Source organism: Pseudorca crassidens, chromosome 10, assembly GCF_039906515.1.
Source record: "Pseudorca crassidens isolate mPseCra1 chromosome 10, mPseCra1.hap1, whole genome shotgun sequence".
Classification (NCBI taxonomy): domain Eukaryota; kingdom Metazoa; phylum Chordata; class Mammalia; order Artiodactyla; family Delphinidae; genus Pseudorca; species Pseudorca crassidens.
Genome location: NC_090305.1, coordinates 20880908 through 20897269, shown reverse-complemented (window position 1 = coordinate 20897269; position 16362 = coordinate 20880908). Strand labels below are relative to the sequence as shown.

Genomic DNA, 16362 nt, shown 5'->3' with positions numbered 1-16362 from the left:
ATTTGTTTCTCCCGATTAAGTGCCAACCTCTGAAAAACCCAAAGGCTCTTTTCAGAGCCAACCACCTTTTCTGTGAAAGATTACTGTGCACTGGGACCTCCATTCCGAGCGAGGAAATAAAACCGCTCCTCCCAACCTCCGCCTCTGGCAAAAATGGTGTTACAAGTTCTTTAAGATTAATTGGGTGGCTCTGAAAAGAGCCTTTAAGGTACTCAAGTCTTTTTTTCTTACTTCTTTTTGGGGGTCGCCTTTTTTGGCTTGACCGCTTTAAGCTTGGCTACCTGTGCTTATGAATTCTGGCCTTGGCTGGACTCTTGGCCATCTTCGGTTTGGCTGTCTTCACCTTTTTCGGGCTCTTGACCACTTTCTTGGCCCCGGTACCTGCTAATGGTTTCTTTGCCTTCGGGGTCTGCTTAGCGGTTTTTTTCGGACTGGCAGCGCCTGTGGCCTTCTTGGGCTTCTTTGCCCCAGTAGCCTTCTTGGGGTTGGTCGCGCTCGCTTTCTTGGCTTTGGGCTTGGCTTCCCCGGTGGCCGACTTCTTGTTGAGCTTGAAAGAGCCCGAGGCGCCAGTGCCCTTGGTCTGCACCAGGGTGCCCTTACTCACCAGGCTCTTGAGACCCAGCTTGATCCGACTGTTGTTCTTCTCCACGTCGTAGCCGCCAGCTGCCAGCGCCTTCTTGAGCGCAGCCAGGGACACGCCGCTGCGCTCCTTGGAATCGCCGACAGCCTTGATGATGAGCTCGGATACCGGGGGCCTGGACGCCTTGCGCTTCACGGCACCAGCAGACTTGCGAGCCTTCTTCTTCACAGGCGTCTTTTCCGCAGAAGTAACAGGAGGCGCAGCAGGTACGGATTCAGACATGGTTGTTGGTGTGGATGCCTAACAGTAAAAAATTAAAGACTCAGAGTTGAGTACCCAGACCGAGAATGTGTGTGTTATATATACACACAGCGCCACTGCGCGCTGATTCGTTCCCAGCTGGCTTCCAGCTTGAAAGCAACCTAGTCTCAGCTCTGTCTCGGAGTTGTGTTTGTTACAATTCAGGAAAGCAAAAAATTAAAAATCTCCTGTGGAGGAACCACACCAGTTATATTCTACAATGAATCGGGACAGCTCAAGCTTTGAGACCTTTACAGTTCCTTCTTCCAGTTTTTATCACTTTGGTCTCAGCCTTTTTCAAAATCCCGACACTCCTACAGATTCACAGGTCAGAGAGACAACTTTTTGAGTTTCCTTTAAAATATAAATTCTTCTCTTTGTGTCTTCAATCCTTGCTCTCAAGTGACATTCTATACATTCTTGGCTTTTCATGCCTTCAACAACTGCTTGATTCTCATTGACATTTACCTGGAAAATCTGTTTCATATGAGGAGAAATAACACAGGCTCTTTCAGGATTTCTGTACAAGAACTGTGGTAAAGGCTGCTTGGAATAACAGCAATATCTGATAAGAAAAGTCATTATTTAGCTTGGAAAAGTTTTATCATAGCTTTTTGTGACTATTTAGAGGGTTAGTTAATTTGGGGGCTTTAAGCATTCAAAATTTATGTAGGAAAATAGCAAAAGCAATAATCAATGATCCTCTTGACCTGGTAGTTGGGCTTGTGTTGCACTAGCTGATGGCAGAGGAGGTCCAGGTACATAAAATAGAGTTGGACCGCTTTATGGGGCTTTAAAGATTCACTTATTTACATTGACTTTATTAGGAAGGATCAGTTATTAAAATGTTCACAAGCTCTTGGGTTCAGGGTTCTGTCATGCTTTGGAAGATAAACTTTGGCAAAGTATCCAAGTGAAAGAATTAAGGAATATACACATGCACAATACTCCCACACATACTTATATAGAATTCCCTTAAGAGAGGGAAATTGAAAAGCATTTATATTCATTACTACATTTCTTATTTAAGCAAGGATATAGGTTTATAGGAAACACATTATAGGTTATGCGTTATGTTCAGTAGGAAATAGATTGATGGTAGAAAGTGCTTTGATTTTCTTCTTCAGGCCTGACTGTTTGTCTTTAACATAGGTTTATTTTGAAGCAGCCATGGACTTCTTTGTATTTCTGATAAACCTTATGAGTCCCTTCCCAGAATAATGCTTTTCAGTGCTTAAGATAATATACATAGGATTACAAAGGAAAACAGTTGTATTAAAATACCATTATCAAATTTATCAAAAATCCAAATTGGTGAAGTATTCACATGTGTTTCTTTATTAATACATTAAATAACAAGATTACCCATATGACCAAGAATTACTACAGTTTAGAAGGTGTAATATATTTAAACAATATTAGAGATTGAGATATTGACGGCTGCAACTGCAACATGGTTATGAATATAGCACAAGTCCTGCCACTCACACTGTTTGTTGCCTGCATTCACAAGTGGAGGAAATGCTAAGGTTCACTTGGAGTATAAAGTAAAGACAAAGAGAGAGGTTTTGCTCAATACAAGTTTCCAGATGCTCTGAATCCATCTATATAGCCCAGGTTAAGAATGCCATTCTGGAATTTGTTTCTGTGCAGTGTAAACTCATAGAACTGCTTTGACGAACTTGGGCCTCTTCACAGACCATGGAGAAAAAGCCAAGGCTATCCAAGTCAGCTGGAACTCAAGGGAATTAACCATAAATTAAATCTTTAGGTATTTATTATTTTGAGGAGTCCTCAAAAAGAAGGTTTTAGTAAATTAGATAATCACTTAGACTTTCACTTTAGAGGAGTGAATCTTGAGTGGAGGAGTTGGGAGCAGACATGATACTATAATATGTCATAATAAATAATGCTGAGTGATTACTTATTTACAGATATTATTTTAAGAAATTTGGATTATCTCTTTTAAATTCAAGTGCTCTATAATTTACACTTTCTTATACATTTATCGATAAAAGGAAAAGAACTGAGTGTAAGCTGCCCAAGGTCACAAGCTAGTACGTAGAGAAGGCTGTCTCCAGAGCTTGACTGGCCACTGTAATGCCACCTGGTTGCAGAAATAGAATGCGGTGACAGATACAATGCCAGATACAAACTGTCCACAATTAAATATATAATCAAACCATAAATCTTAGACTTACAGCAGAACAAGGTTTTTTTTTTATCACTTTGGGATATACATATTTATAAACCTCCAGTGTAGCGCTCAGTGATTTTTAACCTGACTTGACCTCTTAAACGTGTAACCTTCTTATATTTTTAGTTCCCTCTGTGGGGTCATCCAGCCTGCATACCAAAGAGCTCTGCTTAGTTAACCAAACATAAATGGACAAAACCAATGGAAGCTTAAACAATAAAGATATGATTTATTTAAAACCATATTTAAAGCATTTTATAAGGGACAACAGCGTGTTCTGATTATTTCATATTTTGGAAAGACTGAAGAACAAGTATCAGGCTTCTTTGTGGAAAGTGTATGATCTGTTGCCCCACTTAACGGCTGCCCGTATTGTACGGATGCACAAACACACGTATCCATATATAGGAGCATTTATTAAATCCCAACTCCAGGATCCACTGTCGCTTCAGGCGCCCCTCATAGTTGCTACAGCTCTGAGCAAGGGACAAATAAGCGAAGGGTGGGAACTGAATGTGGTCACCGCCCCTGCTCTTGCAGTTTTCAAACAGGTCCGTCACATTACTATAAAACTCCTAAGTGGCGCTGTGGAGATCACTTCGCTGCGGGTGTGATCGCTGTACTCTCGGGATGTCTGGGCGTGGTAAAGGTGGAAAGGGGTTGGGGAAGGGTGGCGCCAAGCGCCACCGCAAAGTTCTGCGAGATAACATCCAGGGCATCACTAAGCCTGCTATCCGTCGCTTAGCCCGACGTGGTGGCGTCAAGCGTATCTCTGGTCTCATCTACGAGGAGACCCGTGGGGTGTTGAAAGTGTTTTTGGAGAACGTGATCCGGGACGCTGTAACCTACACCGAGCACGCCAAGCGCAAGACTGTCACCGCCATGGACGTGGTCTACGCGCTCAAGCGGCAGGGCCGCACTCTTTATGGCTTTGGTGGCTGAACTCCTGTTGGCTATCTCCCTGAGCCTACTAAAACCAAAGGCCCTTTTCAGGGCCACCTATTCTTTCACTCAAAAGAGTTTTGCGCTTTCTGTTCTAATATTTTGTTAAGATGTTTGGGTCAGGTACTGTTTACAATCTGTAAATTTAAGTTGATTTTATCTGATTCTTTTCTTGTATGTTTCAGATAGGTCCCTAAAGCTGGTCCATAACCTCAGGTCGAACTGTATATTCAATGTATTTAGTGTGCTTATAGCTAGGAGACCAACAGGACAGTAAACTGCAGGTGACATTTTGCACAACTGTCAGTGAAAAAAGGTGGAGAACATCACAGAAGAGGGAAGAGGTAAACCCTGATGCTAGGAAAATGGAAAATGGAACGTAGACACTTCTGTGGGCTGAAGACATTAAAACAGTCTGCTTTCTTGGATATCACATGTTAAATGGTGGAGGAGAAAGAGGGATGATCAATCAACATGAAATACGTCGAAGGCAGTCAAGTTCTACCAGAGAAACAATAAGAGTACTTGGAAATTAACATTGTGAATCAACTATACTTAAGTAAAATAAAAGAGTACTTGGGGTTTCCTCTTGTTTAAAAGTGGAATGGAGACAGGACAACTTGTCTCTGCTTCTCTGAGCTGTCTTCCCATGTCCAAAGCTACTGGTTTCTCAATCCAACAGAAGCTTTTATTAAGGTTGATATAAATGCTTGATATAAATATACAGGTTTATGTTTACCAACTTATTATGTTGATTCTTTATCTTGAATATTCTTAGACTTGATTACAAGCACATTTACCTTAAATTATAGAAGAAAGTTGCATAACACATATCCTGACAAAAAGTGCTGGACTGGGCCTTTCAAATCCAGGTCTTCCTGAGTCAAATCCCACCTTCTTCTCTACACATCAGGAAATGACGCAAAATGAGCGGTTCTCAAGTGGGTTACCCATTTCCTTTTCTTACCTACTGTAAACTTTCTAGTCTCAGGATTGTCAGCATGCCACTGTATTCTTTGGTGTCCTCAGAATGGGCTTTATTCTGTGAAAACTTCTTGGTTTATTGTGATACAACTGGTATTTCTTTCCAGTGAAAGTGGTTCACTGTATTATAATAAGGTATAGCTGGACAGGTGGCTCCCTAGTGTGAGATAACATTCCTGGCTTGTCTAGGAGCAGACAGGAGTATGTGACTAAGTGCTCTTTTTGGAGTGTAAGTAGAAGACACTCCCAGGCTTTAAAAGCTTTCCTCTTCCTGCCAGCTATGAAGGTGCTGATCTTATTTGACCCAGCATAGACCATCGGGCTCTAGGGGTGGCAGAACAATGACTTGTAAGGAACAAGAGTTCCTGATTGATCGGGAGGGGCAGAGCTGCCTCACGGAGCTGGACTAATCATAGTGTATCTGTTCCATGAACAAGACTGTCTTTAAGCTAACTTATTGTTGAGTCTCTGTTACAGCAACTTAACTATCATACCAAATACAGTTTTCTCAACTTATTTACCAGTATGACTGTCCTTCCATTGGCCAGAAAGCTCTTTCAAAGAAAGCTAATGCCAAGTGAGCCTCTCTCCTTGACATCTCTTCCACTGTGTTCCATGCTAGACAGAACACAGAATAGGGGCTCATTACACGTTAGAGATGGGTGGGTGGGCTATCCATATGTCTTAAGCAGTTGTAATCTGGATATTTCAGAGTACTGTTTCCCCGAGGAGAGTAGTTCTTAACATGTGGATCAGAAGCTCCTTTGAGAAACTGGTAAAAAGTACACATATTGGACACAGATAGATATTTCATGGGGCTCATCAAAGGAATTCCCAGAGCTCCATGGATTCCTGTCAACAGCTTGGAGTCTAGGATTTTAGAGTCTGAGGTGTAAAAATCCAAAATTTAAGGCTAGAGAGGAAAGGACAGAAAAAATGCATAAAGAACACATTGAAAAAGAGTAAATTTGTCACCATTTATTCACTATGTGCAATAGACCTATATATTCTCGAGAAGTTAGATCAGGTCTTAACACTTCATAACTCAGAATGCAAAATAGCCCATTTGGAAAAATTTTGATTCTCAGAGGCCTGAAGGCCCAAAATGACTGTATCTCATGAGATTTAGAAATAAATAAAAACACTGGAGTGTTTATTTTTTAGCCTGATTAAGGAGGAAGTCCATGAATTTCTTCTTAAGGCCCTTTGAACTTGTCTTCCATTGCTAGTCTTGATAAATATATTCAACAGGGTCTATGTCATTGAATAAATCATTTATTAAGTTTACAAGAAACATTCCCAATACCCCTTTTCAGAGATAAAAAGGAGCTGGAAAGCTTGTACAGAGGGATGCTTATTCTTTGTCTCTGTGTCTTAACCAACCGCTCTATGCCTCTGTTTCCTTATAAATGGAGATAACAGTAGTTCCTATCCTACATGTTTGGGGGTGAATAACATTAAATATTTGTTAAGCATTTTGGCCAGTGCATGGCACATGGTTAATGCTACACGTTTGGGCTATTATTATTGCTATTATAAGCATTCTTATTTCTCATGACATTTCTCAGAGGCCCAGAGAAAAAGAAAGTGGCATTTTGAACCATGAAGACATACACTTGAAGTCTTGAATTACCATTTTCTATCTTTGTGGTCTGTGGCAAATTACTAACCACTGTTCCCTTATCTGTAATGTAGGTGAAAATTCGTACTTTCGTGAGGATTGAGTGAAAACATAGGATTATGTGTTTATGCATATGTTTGACAAATATAGTTTACATATATTCTTAAGAAGTTGCAAGTGCATTAATGGAAGTTCTTTTGGATGTAAACATAAAAAAAAAACAATTCCAGATTATTTAAACAAAAAAAAATTCTCTTGAAAGTTAAGTTTGCTGACCACACTTAAGCAATTAGTGAATACTCGGTCCTGTCTTTTTCTTCAGGTCCTTTTCCTAATTTCTAGGAAAACAAATCTGATTGATCCAGCTGGGCAGATGCCTGCATCGATCAAATATGATGGCCCAAGACAGAGGGTAAAAACATAATGGCCACACATGGCGCTCAGCCCTGAGTGGAGCTGTTCCTAGGAAAGAAGTAATAATTGAGTACTGAAGTTGTCCCAGATGGTGTCTGGGCCTCCCTTCAGTCCCATAACCCGAGTTCCCAGGGATCTCTATTAACTATATCCAAAGCTCATGTTTGTTCTTAGCCTTCTAGACATCACACCAACTTGGTCATGTCCTCCTTGGTGAAATACATTATTTTCTTGACTTTATTGACTCCGCTCTCCTGATTTTCTCCCAAACTCACATGTCACTCTTTAGAATCTTTTGCTGTCTCTTTTTCTCTAAAGTCTGGAATGCCTCCAGGATAAACTCACTTCTTTATTCTTCCTCCATGGGTAATCTCCAATCTCATGCCATGCTGACAACATTAAAATATCTATTTCCAAAATTTTCAAAAATTTCTATGCCCAGTCCCCATTTGCCTTTGAATTCCAGACTCACATATACAACTACTCACTTGACATCTACAATGGAGTTGCTAAGGGGATTTAAAAATTGTCATGTTCCAGTCTCAGAAAACTCATCTTCTCCTAGAATTCTTGATTATCCAAGAACTTTATTAGCACTGCAGGGAAGTAGATAAGCACAGAACCTCTGGGGCCACACTGCCTTGGGTCTAACACCAGCCCCACACTTTGCTCAATTAAAAGGAGAGAAAAGTTGCATCTAGATAATGTGTATGTTGAGCAGATGAAGTGAGTTTATGTTTCTAAAGAGCTTGGCATAGTTTCCTAAACATATAAAGGGCTAACAAATGTTAGCTACTTGATTCTTCACCCATAAAACCTAACTCTTCAATAAATCCTTTTGACTTTCTCCTCCTAAATCTAATTCTAATAATTTCACCAGAATTATTGCAATAAGCTTTCAATTTTATTCCCTGCTTCTTTCTACTTTTGATCCCATAAAATTCATTCTCCCCATAGTGGCTAGAGTTATTAAAAATTCTAAGAGTTTCCCATGACACAATAAAAATCTGGGTCCCTTCTTTTGGCCTATAAGGTCCAACATGTTCAGGTACCTGTTTAATCCCCAGCCTCATTTTTACCCCTTTACCTTACTAATCTCCTAGCATACAGACCTTATATTTCTTGAGCACAAACTCCTCCCTGCCTTGGCCTGGAACTTTTATTCCCTGGGTTGTGGGTTCCCTTATCTAAAGCATCACGTAGTTACTATCACAGCACCTGGTTTTATTTCAAATAATTTCACAGGCCTCAGAACTTCTATTCGAAATATCTTGCTGAGTTATCAATGTGTTGATTATCTCTCTCCTCCCACTTGGATATCAGCCCCAGAAGATCAGCCTGTCTGTCTCACCACTGTAACTAAGGCCTCTCACAGAGGAAATCCAATCAATATTTGACAAAATACTGAATGGAATCGCTTCTCTACTGCCATTAGAGACACCTTCCTAACACTGGAGCCAATTATGTCAGTCCCTGCTCAGAAGCTTTCTATAAATTTTTGTCATCTGCAAAATAAATTTAAACTTCATTGTTTGGCATCTACACCCTTCATCTTCTTCTATCATACAATTATCTTTGCCACCAGGAAGCTCATGTGGGCAGGGGCTTTGGTAGCTTGTTCTTCACCATATATTAGATGTTCTCAAAGCCTCCTACCAAACAAGCAGCACTGTATCTGCTGGGCACTTTTTAGTAAGCCGAGTTCTCAGATCTCCCCCAGAGCTAATGAACCAGAAACTTGGGAATGGGACCAGCAATCTGTCCTTTAACAAGCCCTCTGGGTGATTCTGATGCACACTCAAGTGCTTTATGTCCTCAGTACATAATTTAGTGCTTGGCACTTGAATATGAATGAACTTGGTGGGTGCTCCTTCTGTCTGCCTAGAAGGCCCTTACATCAGGCAGTGCAAGTGCCTTGCCCAAAGTCATTTGCCCTCTTCCTTTCTAATACGGACTTAATTTTGTTGAGGTGTCCCTTTCCTCCCTGTCTTGTGCTCCAGGGAAGGCAGAGTCCCTCTCTTAGCCTCAGGAATGGGGTTCTGATTCAACCACATCAATCCTAAGGGTCCCATGTCCTCTTAGTAATGATTAATTTGGGGGCCTGGGTATACATCCAGTTGTTTGTGACTGTGAGAGCCTTTAACAATGGAGGCCAACTTCCCCAAGGATATAATAATGATTAAGCTGAAATTGAAGTTGTTGATCAATAAACTGTGTGTGTGCTGGGGATGGATGTGGAATCAGGGGCACTTCAGACAGAGAAAAACGGCAAAGGTCTGGAAAAAAAACAAACAACCAAAAAACAATGAAGCAACACAAAACAAAAGGGAGAAAAAGAATCCTCTGAGGTTGGGTTGGAGAGTTAGGTGAGGGCCAGACTTTTCAGGGCTTGGGGCCATAGCACAGATTTTTGATTTTTGTGAGGTGGGTGATTATCCAAAGGCTGTGAGCAGGTAAAAAACAAAAAGCCCTCACAGTGACTCTGGAATGGAAACTAAATACCCTATGAACAGAGGAGTTTCAGAATTACCTCAGACTAAAGTCAAGGTGATCAGAAACAGTCGAATTGTAATTCAGTAACCTGAAAATAAAGACTTGTTTGTATCTTCGTGCTTATTTTATTATCTACCTTTTTGAGACAATAAAATGGAGACCAGATAGACTGGCCCTGGAGGCTGGCTAGGAGTGTTTCTCAAGGACACTGATAGCAATGCTTGGGTGGATTTGGCATTTCCATTTATGGGTGAAGTACGCTCAACTGAACCTTTTTCTCCTGACTTCCTGAAGGACACCTCTACCTTGCAGTTTCCGGACAAATGAGGGAAGAGCCCTGCTCTTTATTTCCCGGGGTTTAATCTCTTGGGCACTATGCGATCACAAACCGTAGGCTTCCAAACCTCAGTGTTCAGCTCACAACATTAAAAAGCATCTCTACTTCCACAGTTCTTCCTCTCTGCGTTCTGAGCCGACCCTGGGTCTCTCTCTTCTTCCTTGCCAGGATCCCTCCACAGTTTCTGAACCGAGCAGAGGGAGGAGATATGGAGGCAGGATAGGGCGATGGGCTCAGAAGGGAGCTCACCAGGGACAGAAAAGGACAGATTGGAGGCGGCAGAGCCAATCTTTATATTATGCGGCTACTCTAGTGAGAAGACAGGCGGCTGAATACAGAATTCTGTGAATTTTACAGGTCTAGTTTGTAAAACGAGTCAGGAGAGTGGGGAGAAGACTGCATTCTTCAAACAAAAATCTAATGACCAGGAAAGAGATAAAAGAAAATAAAAAGTTAGTAACTATTTTCCCCTTACTGGAGAGCTGCAGCCACCCAACATAATATGCTTGTAAAGAATCTTAGATAAAATGTTCAGCCAGGACTTGAAAGCCCTAGGCAAAGGGCTGGGGGTGAGGGAGTGTGAGGAAAAGGAATTAGATCCACACAAATGAACCTAGGCAGAAGACCCTCCAAAGTCATACTAAGAAAGTTCCGGTTTTAGACGGTGGGATTTTCAAACATAACTGTGGTCTCCTGGACGTTACAGCCTGACGCTTTACATAAAACCAAGACCAGAGCTTCACAAAGCACCGATTCCAGCCCAGAGAGCACCCTGTACAAATTTTATAAAGGTGACCTAGAGCTCCAAGGATTGGGGTTAGCACTAAGTGGTTTCAGTGCACGTTCACTTTAGCCGTTGGGAACCCTCGTACGCGGAACAGTTGTCAGAAACCATATACCGTAGATTTGCCACCCGAGGATCCCTTGCTTTTTAAGTACTTTGCTAAGCGTTACCCCTGACACTAATTTAAATCCCAGAGTTCACGAAACCGCACAAGCTAGTGCGCAGCTCTGATTGTGAAAATGTGAAATGGCTCTGAAAAGTGGCTATAAACATTTACTTGGAGCTGGTATACTTGGTGACAGCCTTGGTACCCCCGGACACAGCGTGCTTGGCCAGCTCCCCGGGCAGCAGCAGACATATGGCCGTCTGGATCTCCCTGGAAGTGATGGGCGAGCGCTTGTTGTAATGCGCCAGGCGCGACGCTTCTCCCGCCATGCACTCCAAGATGTCACTGCCGAACGAGTTCATGATGCCCATGGCCTTGCACCAGATGCCAGGGTCCGGGTGGCCCTGATTCAGCACCTTGTACACGTACACGGAGTAGCTCTCCTTACGGCTACACTTGCGCTTCTTCCCATCTCTTTCCTGGGCCTCGGTCACCGCCTTCTTGGAGCCCTTCTTTGGGGCCAGAGACTTCACTAGTTCAGGCATTGTACCGTCGATGTCTTCTAAAAGAAAAGAAAACGGTGTCCGTTCCACCGGATCCTGCTTATTTGTAGACAACGTTATGCAAATGAAGACTTAGTTATGCAATTGCTGATTCGTTCGTCTTGAGGTCTGCACGCAAATAAATCATTCCAGATATACTGTCTCACTGGTCATATCCTGAGAGTTTTCCAGCAATCAGGCCACCTTCTTTAATCTAGTTAACCTATTTTATAATGAGTTCTGATTCGTTTATAACAATTCAGAATAGTTTGTTAATTTTAAAAACTAAAAGTAACTCCAGTGTTTTGAAATATCAAGGAGGCAAAGCTCGTGGCACGGTTAGTCTCTGATTTGCAAGGCCCGTTTACAGCTCCTGGAAAAGCTGTATCTTTACATTTGAATCCAGTGAGAGGGAAAGGAAGAACTGAGAAAAAAATAGGCGGTGATCCAGACAATTCCGAGTACAGTGTTTCCCACTGTACAGAAAATGCAGAAATACAGCGTAAAAACAAAGGGCAGGGAAATAAAATTACATCACTTGAAGGGAGATAAGAAAGAAAAGAATTTCATAGCCTATAGGGCTAAAAACCTTCGAATTGGAAAGGAGAAAATCACATCCAGTTTAGCCACAAAAGAGGGTCAGAAATAGTTCTTCAGTCTAACTACTGAAATGATAAAACAAACAAAAAACCCAAAAACTTACTAAAAATTAAGAATCCGGTGTTTAACACATTTATTTTAACTTTATTTTTATTATTACCACCATCATCATCATCTTTGTCTGAAACCGGCTTCTTAGTTCTTTCAGTACCATCTTTCCTTTCTGCAGAGAGGTGTCCTCCCTGAATTTGACATTTTTTCCTAACATTCCTCAGGCTCCCCAACCTTCCGCCCCCCGCCCCCCCCCGCCGTGTTTCAGTGAAAGCTTCCTGAAATTAGTAACCTAGGTTCATAGCGCCTCCTAGTGACTTGTGAAGGCAAACATAAACCCCTTCAGGAAGGAAGCATCGTGAACCCAAGTTCTCTAGATACACTGTACACAGATTGATTGTGATTTATTTATTCAGTAATTATTTAGCATCTGTTACGTGCCAGGCATTCTACCAGGAACTTGGAATGTCCAAATATAAGCTTATAGTAAATGTTGTCAAATCGAAGAGGAAAACAGACACTGTGGAGGGTCAGGCATCCAAACAAAGAAGAGCCTTAGATTCCCTCTCTTTCCCTCGGGCAGTGAATTTCAGATATTGAAATTACCGAGACTATAAAATAACTATTTACTGGAAGTTTGAAGAAATAAAAATGTAATAATACAATCAAGGAACAAGGGACCATCAAAACCAGGCTAAATTTAAAAAAATAATAAAATAGAACTAGAAATAAAAAAGAGCTATATTCCATAATGATAAAATAAAAATCCACTGATAAGATGTAACATTCAGGACCTTATATGCACCTGACCACACAACCACTAACTATATAAGCAACAACTGGAAGAATCAGCAAGAGAACTTCAAGTTTACAGCTGTAGGGCAAGCTTTCCTATACTACTCTTATAAATTCACATAACAAGCAAAGAAAAACAGGTATGGTTATAGAAGATTTGGACAACACAATGAACAAACTTGATCTACCTGTGATTCTTGCACTTAACACAAAGAGATTGTCCAATTTTTAAAAGCACACATTTAATAATTTCAAAAATTCAACACCGAGTTTAGAAAAAGTCACAATGGATACAAAAAAAACAGTTTCATATATACGGCACTCTTTTATCAGCTAATTAAAGAGCAATAGAAAATATTTTTTTTAAGATAGTAAAAATAAAACAATCTTCCCATATGCTTGGAAACTAAAAGTGCACTTCTAAATACCATGGATTAGAATATCATAAGGGAAATTATGTAATATTATGAGAGAAATATGAATAATACATATAAAATTTGTTGGATGTATCTGAAGCTGTACTAAAAGGGAAATATATAATATTATATGCATATATTAAGGAACAAGAAACACTAAAGATATGCAAACTAGGTGTTCAACAAAAAAACCTAAAAAAAGAAGAGGAAAATAAATCAAAGTAGAAAGAATCAGCCTTAGAATTCTTAAAATGTGTTGTACTGTTGTGAATGATGTTCTATTTCAATTCCAGATACGTCATTGCTAATATATAGAAAGGTCATGAATTTTTATGTGGTGCACATATTGACCAACCCTCTTGAGCTCTTATTAGATCTCATTGTTTATAGATTCTCATGGATTTTCACATTGACATATTATTTTAAATATGTCAACCCTGACCTGAAATTTAAAAAAAAAAAAAAAAAATTAAAGAAAAAAATGGAGATAATCCATAAACCACAAGCTTGTTCTTTGAAAAACCTTACAACAATAGACAAACATCTAGAAAAACTAATGAGGAAAAAAGAAGAGAGTGTGTGTGTGAATAAATCATAGGAATAGAAAAGGGAAAGTAGCTACCAAAAAAGAGATATAAAGAACCACAAGAATGCTATGAATAACTTTTACAAAAAATTAAACTTAACAGAAAAGGATAATTTTCAAGAAAAAAATTAAGTAATGGGTTGAATAAACAAGTTATGATTATGGAAATATGACAGTTAAAAAAAAAACTCTCCTGTACTCTTCAATCTAAATGATATCAAGCATAACTGGGTTTTACAGCTATTAATGAATTTAATTTAATTTAATTTAATTAATGAATTTAATTATTAATGAATTTAAGTAATTGATAATCCCTATTTTACAGAAGTCATTTCAGTAGAAAAATAGCTCTCCTTTTTTTTCTTTTGCAATTGTGTACACTTACCTAAACTGGACAGGAACAACACAGACCTAGAACAAAGGCAGAAAGGAAGAGAGAGACAAGAGAAAATTATAGTCTCACTTTACTCATGAAATTCATTTTTTTTTTTAAAAGCTCTATTTGAAATGCAAGCAAATGGAAACCAAGAGACCATATTATTAAAAAAAATAATAGTATATCGTATAGGGTTTATTCCAAGGATGGAGGAAAAGTTTAACATCAAATCTGCCAGTGTAAGAAATTAATAGAGAAAAACTGTTATCATTTGCATAGGTACTGGGAAAATATTTGTTAGAATATGACACTCCGCCTTTATAAACATTTTTACCAAACTAGAAGAATAAGGAGTAGCTACTTACTTCATAAGGAGTAGCTACAGTGAGCACAACATTTAATAGTGTAATTTTAGAATGATTCCCAAAGAGTCAAAAGAAAGACAAAAGTTTGGTGGTACTACTCCTATTCAACATGGCACCAAGGGTCTGGCCAATATCATGAGACAAGTACAAGTAAGAAGGGTAAGGATGCAACAAGAAAAGATGTTATCTTTATTGTCTGATAATAATATGTCATTGTAAAAATTCATGAAAATCTATGAACAAACAATTAGACCTTACAGAGCTTAAGAGTGCTGGTTGCTACATGAGCACCACATAAAAATTTATGGCTTTTCTGGAATTGAAACAGAAAAACCAGAAATCATTTACAACAGAACAACACTTTCTAAGGATTCTAAGTCCAGGAAAAAATATTCCACATCTGTATGAATAAAACTATGAAATGCGATTTGAGGATACAAAACAAGATTCACTCAAATTAAGAGACATACACTATACTATGTTTGTTTTGTGATGACTCAATATGCTAAAATGTTCATAAACTCAAAAATAAGCTAAAAATTCAATGTTATGCCACAAAACAGCACTGTATTTTTGGTAAAGCACTGTAAAATTCATGTTAATGAGCAAAAATAGTGAAGATGATTCTCCAAAACAAAACAAATGAAAAAGAAAAGAAAAAAAAAGAAATAGTGGGGCAGGGAACCTAAGAGAGGCTAGGATCATCAGACCTTGAGCTGTCAGAAACTATATTAAGCATTTGTTCAAATCTTTGTAGGCAAAGGCAAGAAGAGGGCTCAAAGTAGCCTGGCTAGTTTGCTTTAAATTTTACCTGCTATGATTGATTCGGATTGCTTAGAGTTACCAAGAGATAATGTCTCTAGTGCAATGGTTTAGAGCAGGGACCGTGGAGCTAAGCTGCTTGGGTCAGAATCCCCTTTGTCATTTATTAATTAGATGACATTGGATAAATTATTTTAAGCTCTAAGTGACTCAGTCTATCTGGATAAAATTGGGATAACAATAGTTCATAGGTGTGTTACAAGTATTAAAGGAGTTAACATCTGGAAAGCACTTGGAAATGTGTCTAAGTGTATGCCAAAAGAAAAAAAATTTTTAAGTAAATAACTGGAGATGGTTGTGTGCAAACTGCACCCAGGGCTGCATTCTGTTTTGCGGGCCCTATGCACTTTTGCCTTCCTGGGCCCTCTCCTCCGTAAAAATTATAAGAAAAATAATAACATTATTAAAATTATATAAACAGTAAAATATTAGTATTACACAGAACGTTTTCATCGACCTAAAAGTTTATTTTAAATTCTGATTTCAGAAGAAATTAAAATATTTTCGTGAGCCTCTAAAAGTACTGTGGGCCGTAGGGTCTGTGTCTACCGTAGCCTAATAAATGTAGGCCCCGCGTGCATCTCAAGATGAAATTTAAAACACATATAGTTATTCAAGTGGGAAGTAATAAAAATTCACACACACATACATATACACGCACTTAATCCTCACACAAAGTGCCCTAGAAATGTGTTGATAATAAATAGGGGTGGTGCAAGAAAGGTGTCCAGGGGATTAGTTATGAGGGAAAGCGTCAGCTCAGAAAAAGTCGAGAGAGGAGAAAAAAACTACCGGAGGGCTGCTGCCCTGTTTCTCGGTCTTCAAACTGCTCGGTTCCCCGTTTTAATCTGCGCACGTCCTCATGGACTGTTGGGACTCTCCAGTATCCAGCGGTGAAAAGCTGGGTTGGCAAAGCCTGCGCATCAGCAGGTGGCTGCCACGCGAAATCTCGCGCGCGCAAGCGGCTGGCGGAAGCCTGCAGCTTACTGGAGACCCCCGGGGCGGCGGGGAGGTGGGGGGAGCCGAAGTGACGTAACGTGGCGTATGCGTA

General features: G+C 39.8%; 2 protein-coding genes and 1 pseudogene across 2 annotated transcripts; 1 reads left to right on the top strand and 2 right to left on the bottom strand.

The window, feature by feature from the left end:
* Nucleotides 1-5: 5 nt before the first annotated feature.
* LOC137231675 (histone H1.4-like) lies at nucleotides 6-16222 on the bottom strand (annotated as a pseudogene).
* LOC137231681 (histone H2B type 1-L-like) lies at nucleotides 2196-16223 on the bottom strand. The gene is made up of 3 exons (XM_067752203.1): nucleotides 16104-16223; nucleotides 14134-14159; nucleotides 2196-11320 (listed from the first exon to the last, which is right to left on the bottom strand). The coding sequence occupies exon 3, from the start codon at nucleotides 11301-11303 to the stop codon at nucleotides 10926-10928; it is 378 nt and encodes a 125-aa protein (XP_067608304.1). The 5' UTR covers nucleotides 11304-11320; nucleotides 14134-14159; nucleotides 16104-16223; the 3' UTR covers nucleotides 2196-10925.
* On the top strand, nucleotides 3476-4072 carry LOC137231682 (histone H4). Its single transcript, XM_067752204.1, has one exon. The coding sequence runs from the start codon at nucleotides 3708-3710 to the stop codon at nucleotides 4017-4019; it is 312 nt and encodes a 103-aa protein (XP_067608305.1). The 5' UTR covers nucleotides 3476-3707; the 3' UTR covers nucleotides 4020-4072.
* Nucleotides 16224-16362: the final 139 nt, after the last annotated feature.